The following is a 21,241-nucleotide window of genomic DNA, read 5'->3' on the forward strand; positions in this document are numbered from 1 at the left end:
CAAATGAAGGCCCACGAAACAGGAGATATTTCCCTGGGGATAAAGTGCTCCTTGCTTTTAAGCAATAAAAGCTTAAGAGAACCTGAAGGCAAGCTGCTGGGTGTGAAAACAGCGCCCTCTGCTGGTGTCCGCGGGTGGAGAGGCGTGAGCTGCCGCAGATGGTGCCGCTGAGATGGTGGTTGCTTACGGCCTGAGCCTGAGCCTGAGCGTGGCTGCAGGTGCCAGGAGCGAGAGGGCAGCATTGTCAGACTTCTAGGCATTTAAACAGCCTCAGGTGACAGTGAGTGCCTGGTCAGGTTGACTTACAGCTGTGCTCCTTAACTGGCCGGGATATTTTTATTCCCCAAGGAACACACTTTTGGGTGCCACCGATTGGGGGGATGCTGCCGCCTTCTAGTAGAGCAGTGGTTCTCAACCTTCTGGCCCTTTAAATACAGTTCCTCATGTTGTGATCCAGCCATAAAATTATTTTCGTTGCTACTTCATAACTGTAATGTTGCTACTGTTATGGATCGTCATGTAAATATCTGGTATGCAGGATGGTCTTAGGCGACCCCTGTGAAAGGGTCGTTCGACCGCCAAAGGGGTCGCGACCCACAGGTTGAGAACCGCTGCAGTAGAGAGAGGCCAGGGCTTCTGCTGAACATACTTCCATGCACAGGACTGCCCCCAACCAAGAGTCGCCAGGCCCATTCGTCCACCGTGTTCAGGTGGGGAAGCCCTGTGTTAGAGAATGGCTTAGATTTCTCTTTTCAGATTTCTCTTTTCAAGTATAGAAATATTAATATATAATACCACTGTTATGACTCATATATATTTTTGTTCCGGAAACCTGTTCGTCTGGCAGGATAAAATGGAAAATAGGTGGAATGTGAGCAGCACGGGGGTGTTTCCAGAGGTGGAAGGGGACAGCCAACCTGTAATAATGTCAAGAGCACTAATAAGGGGGAGAGTGTTTTCCTGATAATTTGACTTGGCTAAACCTGCCATAAATTCCTGCGGCTTCCACTGGACAGCCTCATCTGCTAAAAATAGTGCTTTATTTGACATTTCCCCCCGGGTTTCACCAGCCCGTGTTTTCACAACGTTTATAATTAATTGTGCTTTTCCGTGTCGGTGCAGAATTACCATCTGTGGTTGCAGTTTGCTCCTCCCTCCCCCACGCCCCAGCGAATGCTGATTCGGGCCTTGTTTCCAAGAGGGGGAGGGCGGGCCTCAGGGGGCATCTCAGAGAAGGGTGCGCCTGAAGGGGAAGCATGACAAGAATTCCGGAAGATCACGCTGTATGGCAGTTGACTTCCACATTTGCTGAGTGGGAGGACCTCTTGCACTGGAGTTACCCGCACCCATTTAAAAACACTCTGTTATTTCATTCTGTTTAGCCTTGCTATTCTCCGAAATACTTGTGTGTGTGTCTTGAAACAATTATCTGGAGTGGCCTTACTGGCCGTTCTAAAGAATGCTAACAGGGCTATTTTTGCCAGAAGAGGGAAAAATAACTACAGCTTTTTCCTAAGTATCAGATGCTATTTTGGTCACCTTCCTTGGGAAGTATTTTTCAAACCGTAGGTCATTGATGTATTAGTGGGCTGTTAAAATCAATTTCTGGATCACAATCAGCATTTTAAACAATCGGAATAGAAAATATCGGAGGGTATCGTATGTAGTAAAGGTAACTTCTGTTTGGTGATTATATAAAAGCTGTCACCATACATATCTATGTACACGTGTGTGTGAGCGTGAGCACACACGTGCACGGTGAGAAGTCTGAACGGCGTGGCTTGGCTTTTACGACGTGATGGACACTCGCTTGTTTTTAAATCCTTTCCTTCGCCTTTAAGTGTCTCACGGTTGGACCGGCCTCCTCCTCAGCTTTGCTCCGTTCTCTTCCAGGCGGAACCAGGGAGATCGGCTCCGCCCTCACCCGGATGTGCATGCGGCACCGGAGCATCGAGGCCAAGCTGAGGCAGTTTTCCAGGTGAGGAGCCCGGACCCCCCCGCCCCCCGACCTCAGACCCGCTGCCGAGTCGGGGTTCAGGAAGTGGTGCGTTGTGGCAGGACTGGCCGTCAGCATAGCACGTGGCCCTCCGCTGCCCATCGCTCACCACAGCCAGCACTCTGCTCGTTGCTTGGACACGGACTCGCTGGGCATCTGCTCTGTGCCCGGCCCTGGTCAACCAGAGGGTCCCGGTCCCTGCCCTCGTGGAGCCTGCGCCCCTGTAGGGTAGGCTCTGTGTTCCTGCGTGTCTCTCCTCACCCTCTCTGTCAGGGTGAGGAGCCCCCTGACCCCCTCCCCTGCAGGAGCGTCTGGAAGAGGAGCTGGCCCTGGGGAGAGAGGCTGCCCTGCTGTCCGTGCCCGGCGTGCTCCCTCCTGGCCCCCTGCTGAGCAGAGTGGGAGCTCCGAGCCCTGCACGCTGCCTCCCGAGCGGCAGGAACGGCAGCGACTGGCATGGGGATTTAGGCTCACCCGCGTTCAGATGAGATGGGCATTCTCCCGGACTCAGCAGGTCTGCCCGGGTCCGCTTTACGCGGAGCAAGTCGTGTGAGGGGCCGCGAAGGCGAGATGGCCCTGGCACTTGGCAGCCTCCCCCCCACCCCCACCCCCCCCGGAGGCGACAGGACACAGCAGGAAGCACCGCAGTCCACAAGCTCCCACATGCTCGGGGGCCGCGACCTGCTGTGACCCCGACTAGGACCGCGGCCCCTGTGGAGTGGGGATGGCCATCTCTGAAGGGCTTTGTGAACATTAATGAAATAGCCCCACGTGTCCGGCAGGGAGCCCGTGGGGTAGCAGGTGGTGAGGCCAGCTTCTTTCCCTCCTGCTCCCCACCTGGACGGCGCTCCCCGGATTGCCCAGTGCCCCCTCACACACGTCGGTTGTGTTGGTCCTGGGCCGGTCCTGTGGTGCCTCACCCCGCTTTAGGGATGAGGAGGCACCCCTTCAACAGCCACTGTTTATTGAGCAGCTACCGCATGCTGGGTGCCGCCTTAGGTCGTGGGGCCTAGTGGCGAACAGGACCATGTGCTGCCCTCACGGAGCTTACATGCCAGACACTGAATAAACCTGCCATGACATCAGGCGGTGGACCGTGGCACGAGGAGAAGTACACGGGGTGGGGGGTGGCCACTGTTGGCACAGGGTGCGTAGTTAGGGAGCGCCTCGATTCAGAAGAAAGATTTGAGCGGAGACCTGGGAAAAGTAACTGACGGCTGGAGGAAGTGAGCGAGGGAGGGAATTGCGAGGTGACCCTGGTCAGAAAAGGAGGGGATCGAACCAAGAACTTGGAGACTTTCAGGAGGCTCAGCATCAAAAAGCAGCTGAGAGCAGCTTCCGAGTCGTGCTCACCAATGCGGTTCACCAGCTGATGGGCATGTTCTCCTTTTTCTACAACAGCTCTGTCGTGGGGGTGGGCCGGTTTTCCTCCCATCGCACAGATAAAAAGCTGGGCTCGCGTGATTCCTCCGTGTGGGGGGCCACTCTCCACGGTGCCCATGGGCTGATGTCCCTGGAGAGACCTGCACCCAGTCCTCGAGGCTGCCCACCCTCAGCCCACATTCATGACTTGAAATCCTGAATGTGCATCAGAATCACGTGGGTTACATACACACACACACACACACACACACACACGTGTATATACGTATATCTATAATAATAAAAGCATAATATGCTAATTAGACTGGACATCCTTCCGGACGAAACCAGGACTGCGAGGGAAGCCCGGGTCCCGGGTGCCAGAGGGAAGCCGATGCCGGCAGCTGGGGGAAGGAAGGCCTACTCTTGCATGAATATCGTGCATCGGGCCTCTAGTATTTATATACATATACATATACATATACATATACATATACATATACATATACATATACATACTGATTTCAGAGAGGAAGGGAGGGGGGAGAGAGATAGAAACATCAATGATGAGAATCATTGATCGACTGCCTCCTGCACACCCCATACTGGGGATCAAGCCTGCAACCTGGGCATGTGCCCTTGACCAGAATCGAACCCGGGACCTTTCAGTCTGCAGGCCGATGCTCTATCCACCGAGCCAAACCAGCTAGGGCCATGTGGATCTTTTTAGAAATAGTCATGGGGGGCCTCACTCTCAAAGTTTCCATGAGCTGGGCGGGGAGGCCCAGGTATCATCACCTTTTCACAGCAGCCAGCGGGAGACCCCACCTGCACACAACGCTGCTTGTGAATAAAATAAACATAAACGGGCGTGAGAAGAGAGGGCGTTCTGTCAGTCACACGTGCAGCTGCCTCACAGTCGTGGCAGAGAATCCCGGGGACAAGTGTGCTGCACAGCCGGGGGTTTGCATGTGAGCTCGGGCGTCGTATGCCGCCTTGTCTTGCTTCAGCTAATGGTGATTTTGATGTTTTGACAACCAAGTGTTCAGTCTTGACAACAGAAATACAGCTGTTTAATTTCTCCCTTTCTTTCCCTTTTGGTAAAAGCGCTTTAATCGACTGTCTGATAAACCCACTTCAAGAACAGATGGAAGAATGGAAGAAAGTGGCCAACCAGCTGGATAAAGACCACGCAAAAGGTAGGGGCGCGCTGTCCAGGGGGGATAGCATTCCGCGAAGAGCCGTGGGTGGCTGTGGTGCTGCTGGTGCCTCTGCTGGGTTTCCTGGTGTCCCCAAGGGCCCCTCTGTCCCTGCCTGCCCTGTGGGCCTTTCAGGGTGTCCTGTGGAAGATGAGGAGTCAAAAGTGATCCCACAGCAGGGCCCAGCGCTGGAGTTTCGGCACAGACCGTTTTCAGCAGCCGCCAGCCTGGTCGCTTGGTGGCGTGTGATCCGCTGAATTAAAGTGAATCGAAGCCCAGCCCGTGTGGCTCGTGGTTGAGTGTCGACCTATGAACCAGGAGGTCACGGTTGATTCCAGGTCGGGCGCGTGCCCAGGTTTCCGGCTCCATCCCCAGGAGGGGGCGTGCAGGAGGCAGCCCATCAGTGATTCTCTCCCATCATGGATGTTTCTGTCTCCTTGCTCCTTCCTCTCTGAAATCAACTTGTTAACAAAGAAAAGTGAACTGTAATGCCAGGCTGCACAGCCCGAGCTTCAGATGTAAGGCATGGCAGCCCATTTGAAACCACCTTTAACGATGTAAGCTAACCGGGCCTCCTGCCCAGAAATGGCCCATCAGCACCTCATGTGCCAGCTCTGGGGACAGAGTGGTCCAGACCGACACACCCCTGCCCCGTGGGTCTTCCGGAGGCGGTGGGCGGGGTGCTGGCCGTGTGGAAGGGGCAGGAGACGGTCTCCAAGGGTCAAGCCTGCGCACGGTGTGTGCTGGGGAGGAAAGCACGTGGGAGGCCCCGAGGGCACACATCTGGCAGGAGGGCTGGCTGACAGGCAGTGGGAAGAGCATTTAAATGAGGGCTCTGGGGGCTTTGGGCGGGGAGGGGAGCCATGGGGAGTAACTGAGGAAACTGGCCGGTGGCACTGGATCGAACACGGGGGCAGTGGGAGAGAGAAGTGCCGAGGGGACTCATTTTATTTATTTATTTGTTTGTTTATTTAAAAAATATTTTTATTGATTTCAGAGAGGAAGGGAGAGGGAGAAAGAAATAGAAACATCAGTAATGAGAGAGAATTATTGATGGGCTGCCTCCTGCACGCCCCACACAGGGGATCGAGCCTACAACCTGGCATGTACCCTGACCAGGAATTAAACTGTGACCTCCTGGGTCATAGGCCGACGCTCAACCACTGAGCCACGCTGGCCGGGCAAGAGGTGACTTGTTTTAGATGTCCACACCTGGGCGGTGGAGATACCAGCAGCAGAAACGGGGCATCCGGGAGTGGCGTGGCCTTGGGGGGCAGAGGAGGTGGTTGGTGGGGGCCGGAGGGACATGGTGGGTGTGGGCTGCCCTCCTGGGTGTCTGGCCTCCGTATTAATGTGAAAGAGAGGCGGCGGGGGCTTCGCCAGTTCCCCGTGCTCTAGGTTCTGCTGTTGTGCGAGGTTCTCTTGCCTGAACTGTAACATCTGGCCGGCGACTTGCCACATGGGTCCTTTCTGAGGAGATTTCAGCCCTTAGGAGAGTGGATCATATTGAAAATATTTCCTGATACTTGAGCTGAGAAAATACACATTTTTCATTTTATTTTGTTATTTTTTAAATATACTTTTTATTGGTTTCAGAGAGGAAGGGAGAGGGAGAGAGATAGAAACATCAATGATGAGAGAGAATCATTGATTGGCTGCCTCCTGCACACCCCGGTTATGTGCTCTGACCAGAACCAAACCACCGTGACCTCTTGGTTCAACCGTGGAGTCATGCCGGCAGGGATGAATTTTCCATTTTCAGTAAAATGTTCCCAAATGCCGTCTTTCTGAGCAGCTGATAGGAATGGGTACTTTTGGGAAAGACGGCGGCGAGTGTTGTCGCTTGTCACGTTAGTAACACCGCTGCTCTAAGACGTCATCGCGAGGTGCTTATCACACGGGATTCCAATGAAGCTGTTTATTATGCACCACAGTTTACGCTCTGTGATGAAAGTAACGGCTGTTCCAAAAATACTTTCTGTTGAGCAAAGTGGTAAAGTGATTTAATTATTCTGCTTCCTCTTAGAATATAAAAAAGCTCGTCAAGAGATAAAGAAGAAGTCCTCGGATACACTGAAACTGCAGAAGAAAGCGAAGAAAGGTAACGACGAATTCTGCAGTTAATTGTGTCACTTGGGGGAAAGCGCATGGGCTCGATTTGTCTTTGAAGCGGAGAGTTCGATGCAGACTTCCTTCCCGGCGGGGCGGCCCCGGGGAGCAGCCGGGAGCTGAGAGGCTGCGCCTGAGTGCAGTTCTCGGGGCAGACTCTCTGTCCTCTTGAGGCCCTTGCAAAGCTGTCCTAGACCTGTTCCCTCTCCACACCTTTGTCTCCAGCATCTGACAGTTGCCATGCCTACTGTACCTTGTCATGAAACCTATACATTTCTTGGGATCATGCACAAAGCCTTTATGCAAATGTTCTGTTCTAACTATTACAGCAATGATGTCATCTTCTCCTGCATCTTTCCCAGCCTGCAGCCTCCGAAACCCTTTATTAAGTCTCGTGAGTTAGAAATGGCTGTCCCGGGAGCCAGAAGTCATTGCTAAAAGGAAGCTTTTCCATGGGGTTCGTGAGGGTGGGGGCTTGGAAGGAAACACAGACCGTCAAGGGGCCCTCCGCCCGCCTCCCTGCCCCTCGCCACCACACACCGGTCGCTGTCGGAGCCCGGACCCAGCTTTGCGCTTGGGGCCCGACTGGGAGTCTGAGGAGCCAGCTCCGGCTGCATCCACTTTGCAAGTGTTTGCAACTTGGTACCAAGACCTAAGTGTCACCTGAGAAGGTGACATTCCTTCCAGACTGTTCCTGACACCACGCCTCTTAATTCGCTGCCTCACAGCTGATGCCGCACTCCCCTCAGGCTGCTCTGTGGCTCACGTTTATCGCTTATTTGGGACAATGATCTTTTGAGGTAGAAAGCCCCCAAACCAAAGTTCCTCTTTCCCAGACAAGCAGTTTGTTTTTTGAATTAAAAGCAAACACTTGGAGAGGTGGAATGGCTTGTGGAAGAGAGGTGAGCACAGGACAAGGTTTTGACATTTCTGAGAAATGCCCTCCTGGTTCTTACATAAACCCCAAGACCGGTACAAGATAGCGAGCGGTCGCAGGATTTCCACCCACGTCAGGGTTTCGGTTAGTGTTGGCCCAGTTCTTTCTTCCGGGTGTGTTTTCCTGGTCTGGTTGCTTCTCACCAGGACCTTCTATCCAGCGAGGGCCCCTGGGAGCAAGTGGTCAGCAAGCAGTAGGGCTTGTGGCCGGTAGCATTTTGGCACGTCCAGAGGTGAAAGTTGTAAATAACGCTGCCGCCAAGTCCACTGAATCCGAGGTCCCGTGGAAGTGCAGGCTGGGAGACAGTGGGAGCGCATCTCCACCCACTGCCAGCCTGGCGGCTGTGAGAGGAGAGAGGATGGGTTTAGAGCAGTGGTTCTCAACCTTCCTCATGCCGCGACCCTTTAATACAGTTCCTCATGTTGTGGTGACCCCCAATTTCATTGTTACAAATGGAACATAATTAAAGCATAGTGATTAATGACAAAAACAACATGCAATTATATATGTGTTTTCCGGTGGTCTTAGGCGACCCCTGTGAAAGGGTCGTTCGACCCCCAAAGGGGTCGCGACCCACAGGTTGAGAACCTCTGGTTTAGAGGGAGGGGCCTGGGAAGACGGTGATGGCTTGGCTAAGGGGGGGAGTCGGCGAACAGGATGAGGTAAGGAAAAGGAGCTGTTTTCCCTCTGCTCTTCCCAAAGTCCCTTTTAAGCTCTCGGCTGCAGCGATAATCCTTTTATCCGAATTCTGCATGGAGGCTGCCACTCCAAGGTGCTGGCGTTGTCAGTGAGCGGAATCTGGCCCGACAGGGAAGCCTGATGGGTTGCGGGCAGTGCAGTGTGAGCGAAGGTTCTGGCGTTAGACTTGCCGGGCACGGGCGCGGGCTGCCCTGGGAGGCCGGCGCGCTTCCTGTCAGGGTGCCGTTAGAAAGATTCGGGGCCTCGGGTGCTGGCCTGTGGGAAGCGGAGAGATGCTCTGATCCCGGGACTTGGGAGTAACTGGCCCCTAGTGGGGCGGTTTCTCGGGGCCCGTGGGCCTGAAGGTTGAGAGGATGGAGGCTGTGACCGGAAGCGGCCGTCTCTCGTCCCCGCACGTGGCTGGGGTCTCGGGCCCCATATCCCCTCCAGATTAGGTGGCCGTGTGTGCTGACGTCTGCAGCCAGGTCGGATCAGCAGCTTGGAAAGTTCTAGGTGATTTTGTAGTTACTCCAGAAAACAGCTTTTAATGCCTTTCCTTTATAAACAACTGTTGTTTCTAAAATATATAAGTGCATTATTTTTACCAAGTGTTCATACTTGTGTATTTCTGGGGTGAATGGAGCCTTCTCGGAGGGACCAGACTCGTCATTCTGGCGCACGTTTGTGATGGGGTGCTCCGAGTGGCCCGAGAATGGACTAGGAATGCTACGGGTTTCAGGTCGGGAGAAATCGGCTATCTGAGGCTTCCGGTTAGTTTGGGTCTGGTTAGCCCAAGTTTCCCTGAGCCCCTCCATCCGTTCAGTCTCCTTCAGGGACCGCTGCCTGGACTCTTGGCTTATAAAGTGTTGTGATGCCTCTGAGATTCACACCAGGAGTTCGATGGACATCCTTGGAGAGACCTGGCACGTTTTAATACGCTCACCCTTGAGCCTGACATTTAAGTAGTCACACCCGTCCTCTGTCAGCAGCGGCTGCAAAGTTCACAGTATAAACCCAGTAAACAGACTCACAGAGTGCCAGACTAGCATATCATTTGTCTTTATACTACAGTTTTTAATTCTTTAATTATTTCTTTTTCATTTCCACCCCAGCTCAAACTTTGTGTCACAGGTTTTTCCTAGTGACTCTTCAGGTTGCAACACCTTACACTTGAAAGGGTATCTTGGTCAAGCATCTTAATTGACTTCTTTGGGAACGTGGTCTTCATCCCTCTTTGAAGAACCTTGCTGTGCTGGGCGTGATGATTCCCAGCTGGGGGCTTTCTGTTGCGAGGAGAAGGGAAGAGCGTCGGCGCGTCAGGGCAGGGCGCACGGCTGTGCGGTCTTGGGGTGTGGGTTGAATCGGTGGCTGCCTCCTGTGGTAAAATCCGGTGGCTGCCGCGGACTGACGGACAGGCGAAAGGGAGGTGAGACTGCTGCTCGAATACCAGTTTGACGGTGTTATTTTCCTTTTTGTGTCAACTGTGTATCCTGCACTTTCTCACCGTGCGTCTCCCACCAGTGGAAGTTCTCGGTAAGTCTGTCTTCCGACCTCTGGTGCTGGTCACGGTGTGGTCCTTGCTGTGGGCATGCCCAGGCCTATGCCCGTGGCCCACGCTCTCCTCCCAGCTCAGGACAATCAACGGTGCCTACTTAATTCTCCATAACTTTAAGAAAATTGCGTGTGCGTGTGTTCAGTCACTTTCTTCCTTCCATGTGTGGCACTTTCATGGATTAGCATGACATTCAAAGAGCTTTTGAATCAACATAATCCAGTTTAGACTCATGGAAAGAAGAAATACAGAGTGATTTAAACCCTCCCTTCCCCAGGAAACAAATATCTTTATACATACATATGTATCTAAGAATATATGTGTGTGTGTGTGTGTGTGTGTGTGTGTGTGTGTGTGTTTATACCACAAACGAAACCTGTAGAGCCACATTCAGTAACTCCCTCGCAGTAATTTCCAAATCAGGTTTGGTTGTGTTAATTAAGCTGGCAAAGTATCTTTTACTTTGTGCCCCCAGAGCTAGAGAGTTCTATTCAAAACTTAGAATTCATTAAAAAAAAACAACAACCAACAAAGTATTTCTTATTTCAGCAGAGTTTGTGGAATGGCCAACTTCAAAGGTATCGGGTACTCAAGTTCAATAATCAGAATGATTCTTCTTGATTGAGTGTCAGACCTCATCCTGTGGGTGATTTTGCTACTAAACCTTCACGTTGCTCTTGGCGTCTCGGGGCTGTCCGTCTGTCCGGAAGGCCCGTCTGCGAGGTGTCCGCGTGTCTGAGCGTCCGCACTGAGCAGCTCCCGAGGGGGGTTTGGGCTGGATTCTGTCACCGACGACAACAAACCTGAGCCACCGGGTCCCCTGACAGGTGGGGGCACAGCTCTGCCCCGACTTCCCCTGACTTCCCCTCATGGTGCCGGTGGGCCGGATCTTCCCCAGCGTCACGAATGGCGACCCTCCCGGCCCCGCTGTGCTGTGGGGCAGCGCGGACAGTGCCGCTGCCCCTCGGGAGGGCGGTGGGACCCGTGCTCCGTGCGCATCGGGATAAATGTCACGGAACGTAGCCTTGTCCGTCGGACAGGCGCATGCTGGCGCTTTGGTGCGTTCACAGCGTTGTGCAGCCATTCCCGCCGCCTCATTTCAGAGCACTGGCATCACCCCCAAAAGACGCCCCCAGGCATCGCCCCCGTTCCCGGTGCCCCCCAGCCCATCGCTGAGGGAAGCTGGGAGATCGTGCTGTCGTTGGAGACCTGGCCAGGTGCGAATGGCTTCTGTCTCCTCAGGTGCAGGACTAGGCGGAGGTGAGCAGGGACCCGATCAGGAAAGACTTGACTTTCGGGACTGTGTGGAAGCCCTTGAAGACTTCCTGGTTTCTAGAAAGTTCCGCTGTGACGGTGTCTCTCTGGATTAGATAGACAGTGTCTGTTTGGGTTAGATAGATAGTGGCCCAACCGAAGACCTCGTTAGCAAGTGGCTTTTGTTCCGGTGAGAGGAGACCGTGGCCAGGGCACAGGGATGGGGAGGTGATCGGGTTCGAGAGCAGTTTGGGAGAAAGTAAGTGAAAGGGGGAGTGGAGGGGCCGCAGGCTCCTGGGTCCGTTGATGGGTGGAGGGCGGGAGTGTTTCTCTAACCACAGGGGAGGAGCCTTCCCGGAGACAGGAGGCGACGTGGATTCTCCGTGAGCCCAGGTCGCCGTGGGGGGCGGGGGTTCTGTGGTTCTCTGAGCCGTCTCATCTCAGTCTTTGCTTTGACGGACAGCTGCTCGCCCAGCGAATCTCGACGACGAAACGCCTACCTTTAGGGGAAGGATTATGGACCTTGAACTGAATGCTCATTTTTTAAAAACCCCCCGTGCCCTGCATCCTCCCCCTGCTGAGGTGCCAGGGACGCGGTGTGGCCCCGATGGCGCTGACCCCTATCCAGTGCCCACCCCGTGCTGCGTGCCTCATAGGAATGAGGTCGTTTGGCCCCAGGAGCCATCTGAGCTCTAGGAACTCACTGCTATTCACAGCTCACAGATGAGGAGACACTGAGGCCCCGCATGTTGGCAGAATAACAAGTTGAGTTAGAACATGTTTAAGTCAAAAGCCTCCAGTCTGTCTTTCTTTTCCCTTTGGGGAATCAGTCAGTCCTGCTGCTGGACATTGGGGAGGCCTGTAGAGGGATAGTGGGAGCCGCTTCCGTTGGGAAAGGGAATTTTTCATTCCAGAATCGAATCTCCAGCTCACCCTGCGTGCCCATGTCTGTATTTATATCCCATTTGTCACCGGCTCGGAGATGCCATCCATCGTAAGATGCACCATTATTTTCTAAACCACGAAAAAGAAGCCCCTGCAGGTTAAACTACGACGACACGCCATGGATTGCAGGACACAGCTTGATTTGTGAGGTGCACAGGTGTGGCAAGGGGGGCTGTTAGAGTGAAATGCAGTGTTTGTGTCAGGGCAGACGGCAGTCATTTTGTGGGATTCTGGCGGCTTCTTCAGACATCTGTCTCCGGAAAACAAGTGACTTTGGATGTTTCCTGACAGCAATCTTGGCAGGGGTGGCCTGGGTGGTTTTCCGCGGGGAAGCCCTCCCCCCGAGCCTGGTGTCTGTGTGGCCTGAGCCTGGTGTCTGCGTGGCCCGAGCCTAGTGTCTGCGTGGTCCGCGAGGCTCAGGTGAGGGCTGCAGTGTGCGTGGGAAGGGGCTGGAGGTCCCGCCTCACACTGATGGCACCGACTGGCTTTTGAATTGCGCTGTCGCGGGCGGACGTGGGCCACTTAGCTCCCGGCATGTTTGCTGTGAGCGTGAAGGGGGCCTCTGAGCAAGAAAGGCCGAGGGCGGGGGTCTGGCCGGCCCCATCCCAGCTCGGTGGCCCTGTGCCAGCCACTTGGCCTCCCCCACTCAGTTTCCCCCTCTGTTCAAGGGGGTATTAATGCCTGCCTCGAACATGTATGTAAAAATTAAAGAAAATACAGAGTAAATGTTGGGAAGGTAAGGGACCTTCGTGCCACTCCAGGAAGGTTTGTGAACTCTCCCTCCTTAACCAACAGACAGCAGCAAACCCCCTCCTTCAGGGAGCCACGCTGGCCGCGCCCTGGCGCCCGCCCATCCGTCGGGCACGGCCCAGGAACGTTTCTTGGGAAAAGGAGAAGCGTGTGGTTTCCCCTGGGGAGCAGGGGCTCCTGGCTCTTGTGCCTCAGGATTCCGAGACCTGGGCACTGGCAGAGGGAAAACATTCTCAAGACCGAGATGGCTCAGGCCGCACAGGCCAGGGCACACAGGGTCCCGTGTCAGGAGTTCCATCTCAAAGCCCATGGGAGGCGCCCCTCCCTTCTTTTGGCTGCTGGGCTGGCCTGGAATTTGCTACTTTTATGGTCTTAGGCCAGCTGTGGGCAAACTACAGCCCGTGGGCCCGTTTGGAATGAATAAAACTAAAAAAAAAAAAAAAAAAGGACTGTACCCTTTTATGTAATGATGTTTACTTTGAATTTATATTAGTTCACACAAACACTCCATCCATGCTGTTGTTCCGGCCCTCCGGTCCAGTTTAAGAACCCATTGTGGCCCTCGAGTCAAAAAGTTTGCCCACCCCTGTCTTAGGCCATAAAAGGCCAGGGCAGTGGAGGCCAGTGAGCAAACACAGGGAGCTAGTCTCTCCCTGCCTCCTTCATCTGCAGGTACCTGCACCCGTCTTCAGGCAGGTGTGCTGGGCAGAAGGTGCAGGATCCGTGGGGGGACTGACATCACTCAGAGAACTAGAGAAAGAAAGATGGGCCTAGTACTGGGCGTGTCGTGAAAGACCCGTAAAAGGAACTTCTGAGCTCACGCGGCCGAATCCTAATCTCGGGAGAGTTGGAGGAGGGTTTGCCTGAACGATGGAGGCCTGCAGGGTGAGCAGGCCAGGCAGGTGTGGGGGGGCGGGGGGCGTCTGTGAAGGCGGGTGGGAAGCGGAGGGAAGGGGAAGGGGAGGGAGGGGTTAAGAGCTCGAGGCCAGGAGTGGACCGGCTGACCCATGCATGCCTGGCAGGCAGGCCGCGTTAAGGACATTGGACTTTTCTTGAAAGAAACAGGAGCTGTTGACAAGAAGTGATAATACTTGCATTTTTAAAGGAATCGGGGCTGCCGATCTAAACGCAGTCGGGGTGACATACGAGGGGCCCTTGCAGCTGTCCAGTGAGGGTGGCGACAGGCGAAAGGAGAGGACAGAGAGTCCGTGTGGGAGGGAGCTGGAGCGGCCAGGACGCGTGCGGAGGTGCCCGCGCTGCTGCCGGGGAAATGAACACCTGACTTGTGGGCCTGCGAAGACCTCCGTGTCTGAAGGCCATGCATCCGACTGGGGCATGGAGTCACTTCCTGCACAGTTGCTTTTCATAAACATGGTTACACGTCGTGTCAGTGAACTTAAGAAATAAAAACACAATAAAATTGTGTTTTCAGGTTCCGATACGTCTTGAGTAGAAATGTACTCACTGCAACTATAATTATAACCATCTTGACAGCTTATACTTAGTTTAGAGCACCGCAACTTGAAAGTCCTTTAACTATAACAACACATGTTTAAACTAAGTCTTCTATAATCATAGAATCCTTTAGATTCCTGTTTATGAGATTAGGTAACACTTGGTTCTGGTCACTTTGCTTTTCGCTGTAAGTATATTTTTAAAACCCAGTTCTATTAGCTACAGATAGACATGTGCCTTATAACTCACAAAAGGAAGAAAAAATACGCGTTTCCAGTTCCTTATCGTTAGAGACTGATAATACAGGGGATTGCTGCCATAATCAAAGCACATCCAAGCTGTTGGTCAAGCACTGTGCCTTTTAGTCTACTTTCTCTCCACCCCCTCCACCTCCTCCATGGAAGTTAAGAGCATGCCGACCTGGTCTGCAGCCTCCGTGTGTGTCATGGGCTGGGGCGTCAGGAAGAGGCTGGGAGGCGTGCCAGAGGCCTTAGACCAGCCCTGAGTCCCGCGGCCTCCCGGCCGGGCCCGGAGTCAGCCCGCGCTGCAGGTTGCAGGGGAGCAGGGAACATGGGCACGTCCCAGGGCCTCCCCGCCCGGGGGCCTGTGTCGTGCACACGCTGAGCGTAGTACGTGGGTTCGGGTGCGCAGCCAGCACTTAAATAGAGGAAGAGGGAACCCACAGTTCTCATAGGGGTGTCGACCGGCTTCCCTCCTGGAGCTCGTGTCTGTGGCTCGGCTGTGTGTCATCCAGAGGGAGCCCTGGCGCCCCAGCCCGCCCCCGGAGAGGGTGGAGAATGCCCGCGTGGGCTTCCTGTCCACTCAGAACTCGGGAGAGCCGCGGCCCAGCGGCCGGGCCAGTGTGTGAGGATGGCTGCCCTGCCTCCCCCTGGCAGCGGCTGGAGATGCTGGGGCCCTGGTAGGATTATCCCGGCTGGATGGTGACAGTGGGGGAATGCCGAGCGGGTCCCCTTGAGGACACGCGGGACCTTCTCAGGCAGCGGGTCCCTGTGCTGTGAGTGTTGGATGCCGTCCCTCCGTGGGGTTCAGTGTGCGGAGTGTGGTCCCCGCCCCCACGTGTGTGCTCACTTGGTGAGGGCTGTGCATGTGCCGTGTTCGCTGTGCCTACGGACATAGGAGGCGTGTCCGGGGCGACCTCTGGCTGCATGTGACTCCCCTTTCTGTGCCGACTCCGAACGTAACTGCCGGGGTCCAACCCCAGCAGGTCCAGGGGTCCCCAAAGGCGTGGACGGAGTCGGCGAAGAAGGACTGACACGGAGACAGCGTTCAGTTGATCAGCAGCCTAGCCAGGATCTCCAGCCAAGTTCTGGTCTGGATCTCCAGAGAGGTTCTGCTTAGGATCTCCCGCCAGGTTCTGTCCAGGTTCTCCAGGCAGGTCCAGTCACCAGGTTCTAGTCAGGCTCTCCTGCCAATCTCCGCAGTCAGGTTCAGTCCAGGATCCCCTGCCATGCTCTCTCGCCAGGCTCCGCCTCCAGGCTCCGAGGCCAGTCCCTGTCCAGGATCCTCCGGCATGCTCTCGCCAGCGAAGTTCTTCTGTCCCTAGAGAACGTTCTGTGTAGGTTCTGTGCCTAGGCTCTGTCTTTCTTGGTCCTGTCTTCCAAGCCCTGTGTTCTAAGTTCTGTGTCTGAAGTTCTGTGTGTTTCTGTCTTGTTACAACTGTATTTATACCAGTTGATTCAATCCTATCAATCTCTATTACAAAGGTTAGGGTGTTTCTTATCTCCATTCGAGGGAGAAAAGATTATGTAGTTTAAGCATGATTGTTCGTAGTTAAAGGGATTAATTACCTGCCTGGCACTTACTTGAGGGGTTTTATTCCCTCCCTAACTTCAGGGGAAAATCCCTACCTGGGGATTCAACCTTTCTCGGAGAGGTGACCTTGGTTAAAACACAGCGCCAAGAAGGTGAGCAAACATATTAAGAACCGTATGCCATATATGCCAGGTCCCTTGAAACAGCAAGGATGGACCGGCTCCCGGCACGTAACCGCTGCCTCAGGAGTGACGTCCTTATAAACCCCAACGACCTCTTTGCTGGGGCGTTCTCGAAGCCTGCCCTCTTGCTCCAAATTAAGCCTCTCGCCTGCTTATGAGAGAAAACACAGAATCTATTCCTTCATTCGAGGCCATTTTCCCTGGCCCTTTTCTTTTCAAACGGTGCGTCACATTTAAAGTCCCCTGTGTCACTGCTAAGAGGGGGACGTGGTGACGGGGAGGAGGCGAGTGGCGCTGGTTCACAGGCTCCCGCCGGCCACAGAGGCACAGGCTGTGTGGGCGCCGGCCCCACTCTCTCCCCTCCCCGAGTGACCCTGCACAAGGCCCCCGCCTTCCCGAGGCCTTGACCTCCACTGAAACACCAGCAGGTGGGCCCGGATGACCCCAAGGCCTCCGTCTCGAATACGCTGCCTTTAAAACAAGCACTTGTCTGCACACATGGCGTTGTGCTGGGGAAGGGGGGGTAGTCCATGAGCCTGCCCTGGAGAAGTTAGAAGTTCTTTCTCAGGGTTGGATGATGGGGGGAGCCCCTGCGTGGGGAGCCAGGGGGGGAGCTCACGCACTGGCCTCCCAGGCGGTCACCCTCGTTCCCCTGCCGGTCAGGTTGACAGTAGCCGCACCCCTGACACGGGGCCCGTTCGTCCCTGTTTATCTTCTAGGGCAGCAGACTTCTCCAAAGGGCCTGATTGTGAAGTCTGTCTCAGAGACGCTGCCCTGCAGTTGCAGCAGGAGTGGGCCTCGTCACTGCGTAAATGACGGGGCGTGGCTGTGTTCTGATAAAACTTTATTTATAAAGACAGTTTGCCCACCGCGTTCTAGAATTGTCTCCAAGGTTAACCCCCTGTTTTAAACGCTAGAAATGGCTGCCCCCGTAGTGGGCTCTGTCGACCTGGCTGGACACGGACCCAGCTCAGCATCCATCCCACCTTCAATTTCTTGCCTGCGACCTGGCTGGGACCCCGTGATGGCGGGGCTTGTTTCACAGGAAGCGCATGGAGAGCTCTCCCCGGGCCGCAGAGCCGGGCTGACGCTGGCCACCCCTGCTTCCAGCACAGACTCCTGTGCAAACAGAGGCTCTTTGATGGAGGTTGGCCCAGCAAAGCCAGCTTTGCCCATTTTGGGGGACATCCACAGGCCCTCGCCTTGTGCACCCCTGAGCCTGTGCAGAATGTGCTCAGAGGCAGGAATTCCGTCTGGCTGCCATGTCCCGGGGTTTGTTGGCAGAGGGCTCCCAGGGGCTGCCCAGGGCAACAGGGCAAGTCAGGAGTTGCCTCCCCGGAAACCCTCCGCACAGGAATGAGCCAGGATCCCTGGAACTTGGAAATGGCTGGCCCAGAACGGCAGCACCTTACGTCCTTTCTGGGTGTAACTAAGTAACTGAAGTCTCGGACGAGTGTGGTCCCCCCAGCAGCCCAGGGAAGGGGCGGCCGCCCTGGGAGCTGTTTCAGCAGCCGCTGGCCCTGTCGTTCCAGGGAGGGGCGACATCCAGCCACAGTTGGACAGCGCGCTCCAGGATGTCAACGACAAGTACCTCCTGTTGGAGGAGACCGAGAAGCAGGCGGTCCGCAAGGCGCTGATCGAAGAGCGCGGCCGGTTCTGCACCTTCATCTCCATGCTGCGGCCAGTGATCGTAAGTTAGTGGAAGTTCCAGGAGGCCCAGAGCGCCTCTGGGAGGAGACTCCCTCCTTTTTATCTAGCCGCCATGCTCGAGTCATGGGCACCTGCGGTGGGTGGGGAATCACGATAGGAGGGACCAGGACTTCTGTGCACGTTGCTGCTGGCCGCACACCCCACAGCTCTCCTGTTCTTAGCACCAGTTGCTGCGCTTACCTTTTCTCCCCGAGTCAAGGAAGCCTGGCAGAGTGGTTCTCAAAGTGTGTTCCCCAGGCCAGCAGCGTCACCTGGGAACTGGTTTGAAATGCATATCCTCGAGCCCCGCTCTGGGGGTGGGGACCCAGCCCCGTGCTTTAAACAGGCTCCCAGGGGATTGGGCGACCCACTGGCCAAGCTGCATACCAAGGAGTGGCCGTGAGATGAATATGGGAAGAGCCTCAACAAGTCAAATAGGCTTGTTTTTTCTTTTTATAAAATATATTTTTATTGATGAGAGAGAAAGAGGAAGGGAGAGGGAGAGAGAGAAACAATGATGGGAGCAGCATCAATCAGCTGCTTCCTATGCATCCCCTCCTGGGGATTGAGCCCACAACCCGGGCATGTACCCCGACTGGGAATAGAACAGGTGACCTTTGGGTGCATGGGATAATGCCCAGCCCCCTGGGAAACACTGGCCAGGGCAACATAGGCTCATTTTAAATAAATGGGAGGGCCGGCTGCAGACCTGTGGGAAGGCAGGCAGCCCATCCAGTGGCCTGCAGCCCAGACCCTGCGCGGCGGACTGCGGCTTCGCTTTGGCCTGTGCACCCCTGTCCGCGGCACGCAGGCCACTCCGACGATGGCGGATCTCCTCTTCCCAGAAGAAAGGCTGGTAGTGCCTTCAGCAAATGTCCCAGTCCCAGGGGGCCTTTCCTGAAAAGTTGAAAGGGTCAGCCAGTGACCCTGATAGAGGCGGTCGGGCCGGGATGATGAAGTGAACCCCCCCTGCTCCCCCCCCCCCCCCCATAACGCGCTGCTCACCCTTCCCGGCAGGAGGAAGAAATCTCCATGCTGGGGGAGATAACGCACCTGCAGACCATCTCCGAAGACCTGAAGAGCCTGACCATGGACCCCCACAAGCTGCCCTCCTCCAGTGAGCAGGTAGGCATGCTGCCAGGCGCTCGGGGACAACCCAGGGAGAGGCGCTTCTAGGTCCCGAGGGCCCGGGGGCAGGATCCCACCAAATCACATTCACGCTTCACAGTGAGGCACAGTGCCCATCCCTGCCAGCCGTGCAGAGCCCGTGTGCGCTCGGGGACGGGGCCTCCTCGGCTCATCTTCCCAGGGTCCCCTCTTACAGAGGACACTCGGCGCCGGGAACAGTCCCTGAGCCACGCTCACCCAGCTCGTTGGTGGCAGGACTGAGATTTGAACCAAGCAGTCAGTTTCCAGAGCCTGTGCTCATTAAAAAACATATTTCTATTGATTTCAGAGAGGAAGGGAGAGGGAGAGAGAAACACCCATGAGAGCGAGAATCATTGATCGGCTGCCTCCTGCATGCCCCACACTGGGGATCGAGCCCACAACCCGGGCACGTGCCCTGACCGGGAATCGAACCCTGATCTCCTGGTTCACAGGTCGACCCTCAGTCACCGAGCCACACCGATGGGCCAGAGCCTGTGCTCTTAGCCCCTGTGTCCATCTACCCTCTAGAAATACACTCGACATGGGTGTATCTTGGCCATCACGTGAACCATTCTAACGAGGGTCTCTCTTACGAGAAAGATGACATTTTTGGTGCTCATTGATTGGGTCATGTGACAGTCACACTGTATCACGTGGGAAGAGGCATGTCTGGGGAACAGCTGATGAATCACATCGTGGCTTTTGGCCTTTGCATCAAATTCTTGTCGCCCCTTTGGAGAGCCAGCTCAGAAGGCAACTTGGAGAGCTTTTATTTTCCATTCTATGAAATTTCCCTTACGAGACCCCAGCATGCATTCTCTCTCAGTAAATAGACATTTATAGAGCACCTACTGTACGAACAAAAGGAGACCTTACACTCAAGTAGCTATCAAGTCGGGGAGACAGACGTAGAAGTAACTGTGAAAGAATTGGTTTGCTCTTGATTCTGTCACGTTTATAATAGCGAATCCTGGGCCAATAGGGCACAAGTGACCGCTGATGCTCTAATGGCGAAAATGCAAGACCAACAGATCCTGAAACCATATGGTCTTGGTGGTGCTTCAGGACGAAAACCCTGCCAGTTCTAGCCGTGGGTGTAAACGGCTCTTGTACAGTGTTGATCTGTCACTGTACATCTCCCTCCCTCTCTTTTTTACTGATATTTCAGCCCCCCATCATTCATTACATTTTTGCTTGTCTCAGAAAAAGGATTATGACATTAATGGATTAGTAGTGTATAATCCCCACCCCTCGATGATGGCAGCATTTGGATGTTACGGTTTTAAGATGTGACGGATAAGGCTTCCCTTCTCCGCACCTCGCTTACCCGCCTGGCTCTGCCCCCGTAGGTGATCTTGGACCTGAAAGGCTCTGACTACAGTTGGTCGTACCAGACGCCACCCTCGTCCCCCAGCACCACCATGTCCCGCAAGTCAAGTGTCTGCAGGTAAGAGAAGCCAGGCTCCGCCCTGCTCTGAGAACAATTCTTCTTCTTTTTCTTATTCTTTTAAATATTTTTTAAAAATACATTTTTATTGACTTCAGAGAGGAAGGGAAAAGGAGAGAGAATCATTGATCGGCTGCCTCCTGCTGCCCCACACTGGGGACTGAGCCCACAACCCGGGCATGTGCCCTGACCAGGGATCTAACTGTGACTTCCTGGTTCAAAGACTGATGCTCAACCACTGAGCCTCGCCGGCTGGTTTACTGTTAGTTTCCGGAGACAACCGTGACACACTGATGTCCAGGATGAGCCGCTGGAGGGCGTTGCATGGCTTCCCCGTCAGCCCCCCATCCCCCCCCCCGCCCCCCCCCCCCCCCCCCGGCCGATGGGAGTGGAAAGCCAGCCTCATGAGCATTACCCCCAGCAGCCTTCTCCCAGCATGCCCCAGTGTATCTGTCAGGACTGTCGCACCAAGTAATTGTAGTGTGGAACAGTCGCGGTGCCTGACTGCCTTCTTAGCGTCACAGTTGGACAGGAAACTTTCAGGGTTTGGAGCAGGAACCACACTTTCGAATCCCAGGCTGGGCTGCTCATTTCATTCCTTCAGCTGCTTCTAGGGCTGCCCTGTGGGTGTCAGCTCTGCTTGCTCGGACCAGGACTGCTCAGCGTTCTGGTTTTCATGCTCTGAGTTGGTGTACAGACGGCAGAGCACTTTTCTTAGACTGGAAAGGGAATGCGGACAGAACACCCAGAGGGCGTGTGTGATTTCT

The 21,241-nt window shown here is 54.7% G+C and overlaps 1 protein-coding gene across 17 annotated transcripts in view; it reads left to right on the plus strand.

The window, feature by feature from the left end:
- The window catches only part of MTSS1 (MTSS I-BAR domain containing 1), a 134,072-nt gene that overhangs the window by 103,291 nt on the left and 9,540 nt on the right, over window positions 1-21,241 (plus strand). For 11 of the 17 annotated variants that reach the window (XM_059672736.1, XM_059672738.1, XM_059672741.1 and 8 more), the window contains 7 exons: window positions 1,894-1,978; window positions 4,463-4,554; window positions 6,581-6,655; window positions 9,800-9,811; window positions 17,722-17,879; window positions 18,896-19,003; window positions 20,377-20,474. In XM_059672736.1, coding sequence (XP_059528719.1) covers window positions 1,894-1,978; window positions 4,463-4,554; window positions 6,581-6,655; window positions 9,800-9,811; window positions 17,722-17,879; window positions 18,896-19,003; window positions 20,377-20,474 — 628 coding nt within the window. The remainder of the gene's footprint in view (window positions 1-1,893; window positions 1,979-4,462; window positions 4,555-6,580; window positions 6,656-9,799; window positions 9,812-17,721; window positions 17,880-18,895; window positions 19,004-20,376; window positions 20,475-21,241) is intronic. The other 6 variants (XM_059672737.1, XM_059672746.1, XM_059672750.1 and 3 more) reach the window with 1 other exon arrangement.

This window comes from Myotis daubentonii, chromosome 17 (assembly GCF_963259705.1).
Source record: "Myotis daubentonii chromosome 17, mMyoDau2.1, whole genome shotgun sequence".
In the NCBI taxonomy this organism is placed as follows: domain Eukaryota; kingdom Metazoa; phylum Chordata; class Mammalia; order Chiroptera; family Vespertilionidae; genus Myotis; species Myotis daubentonii.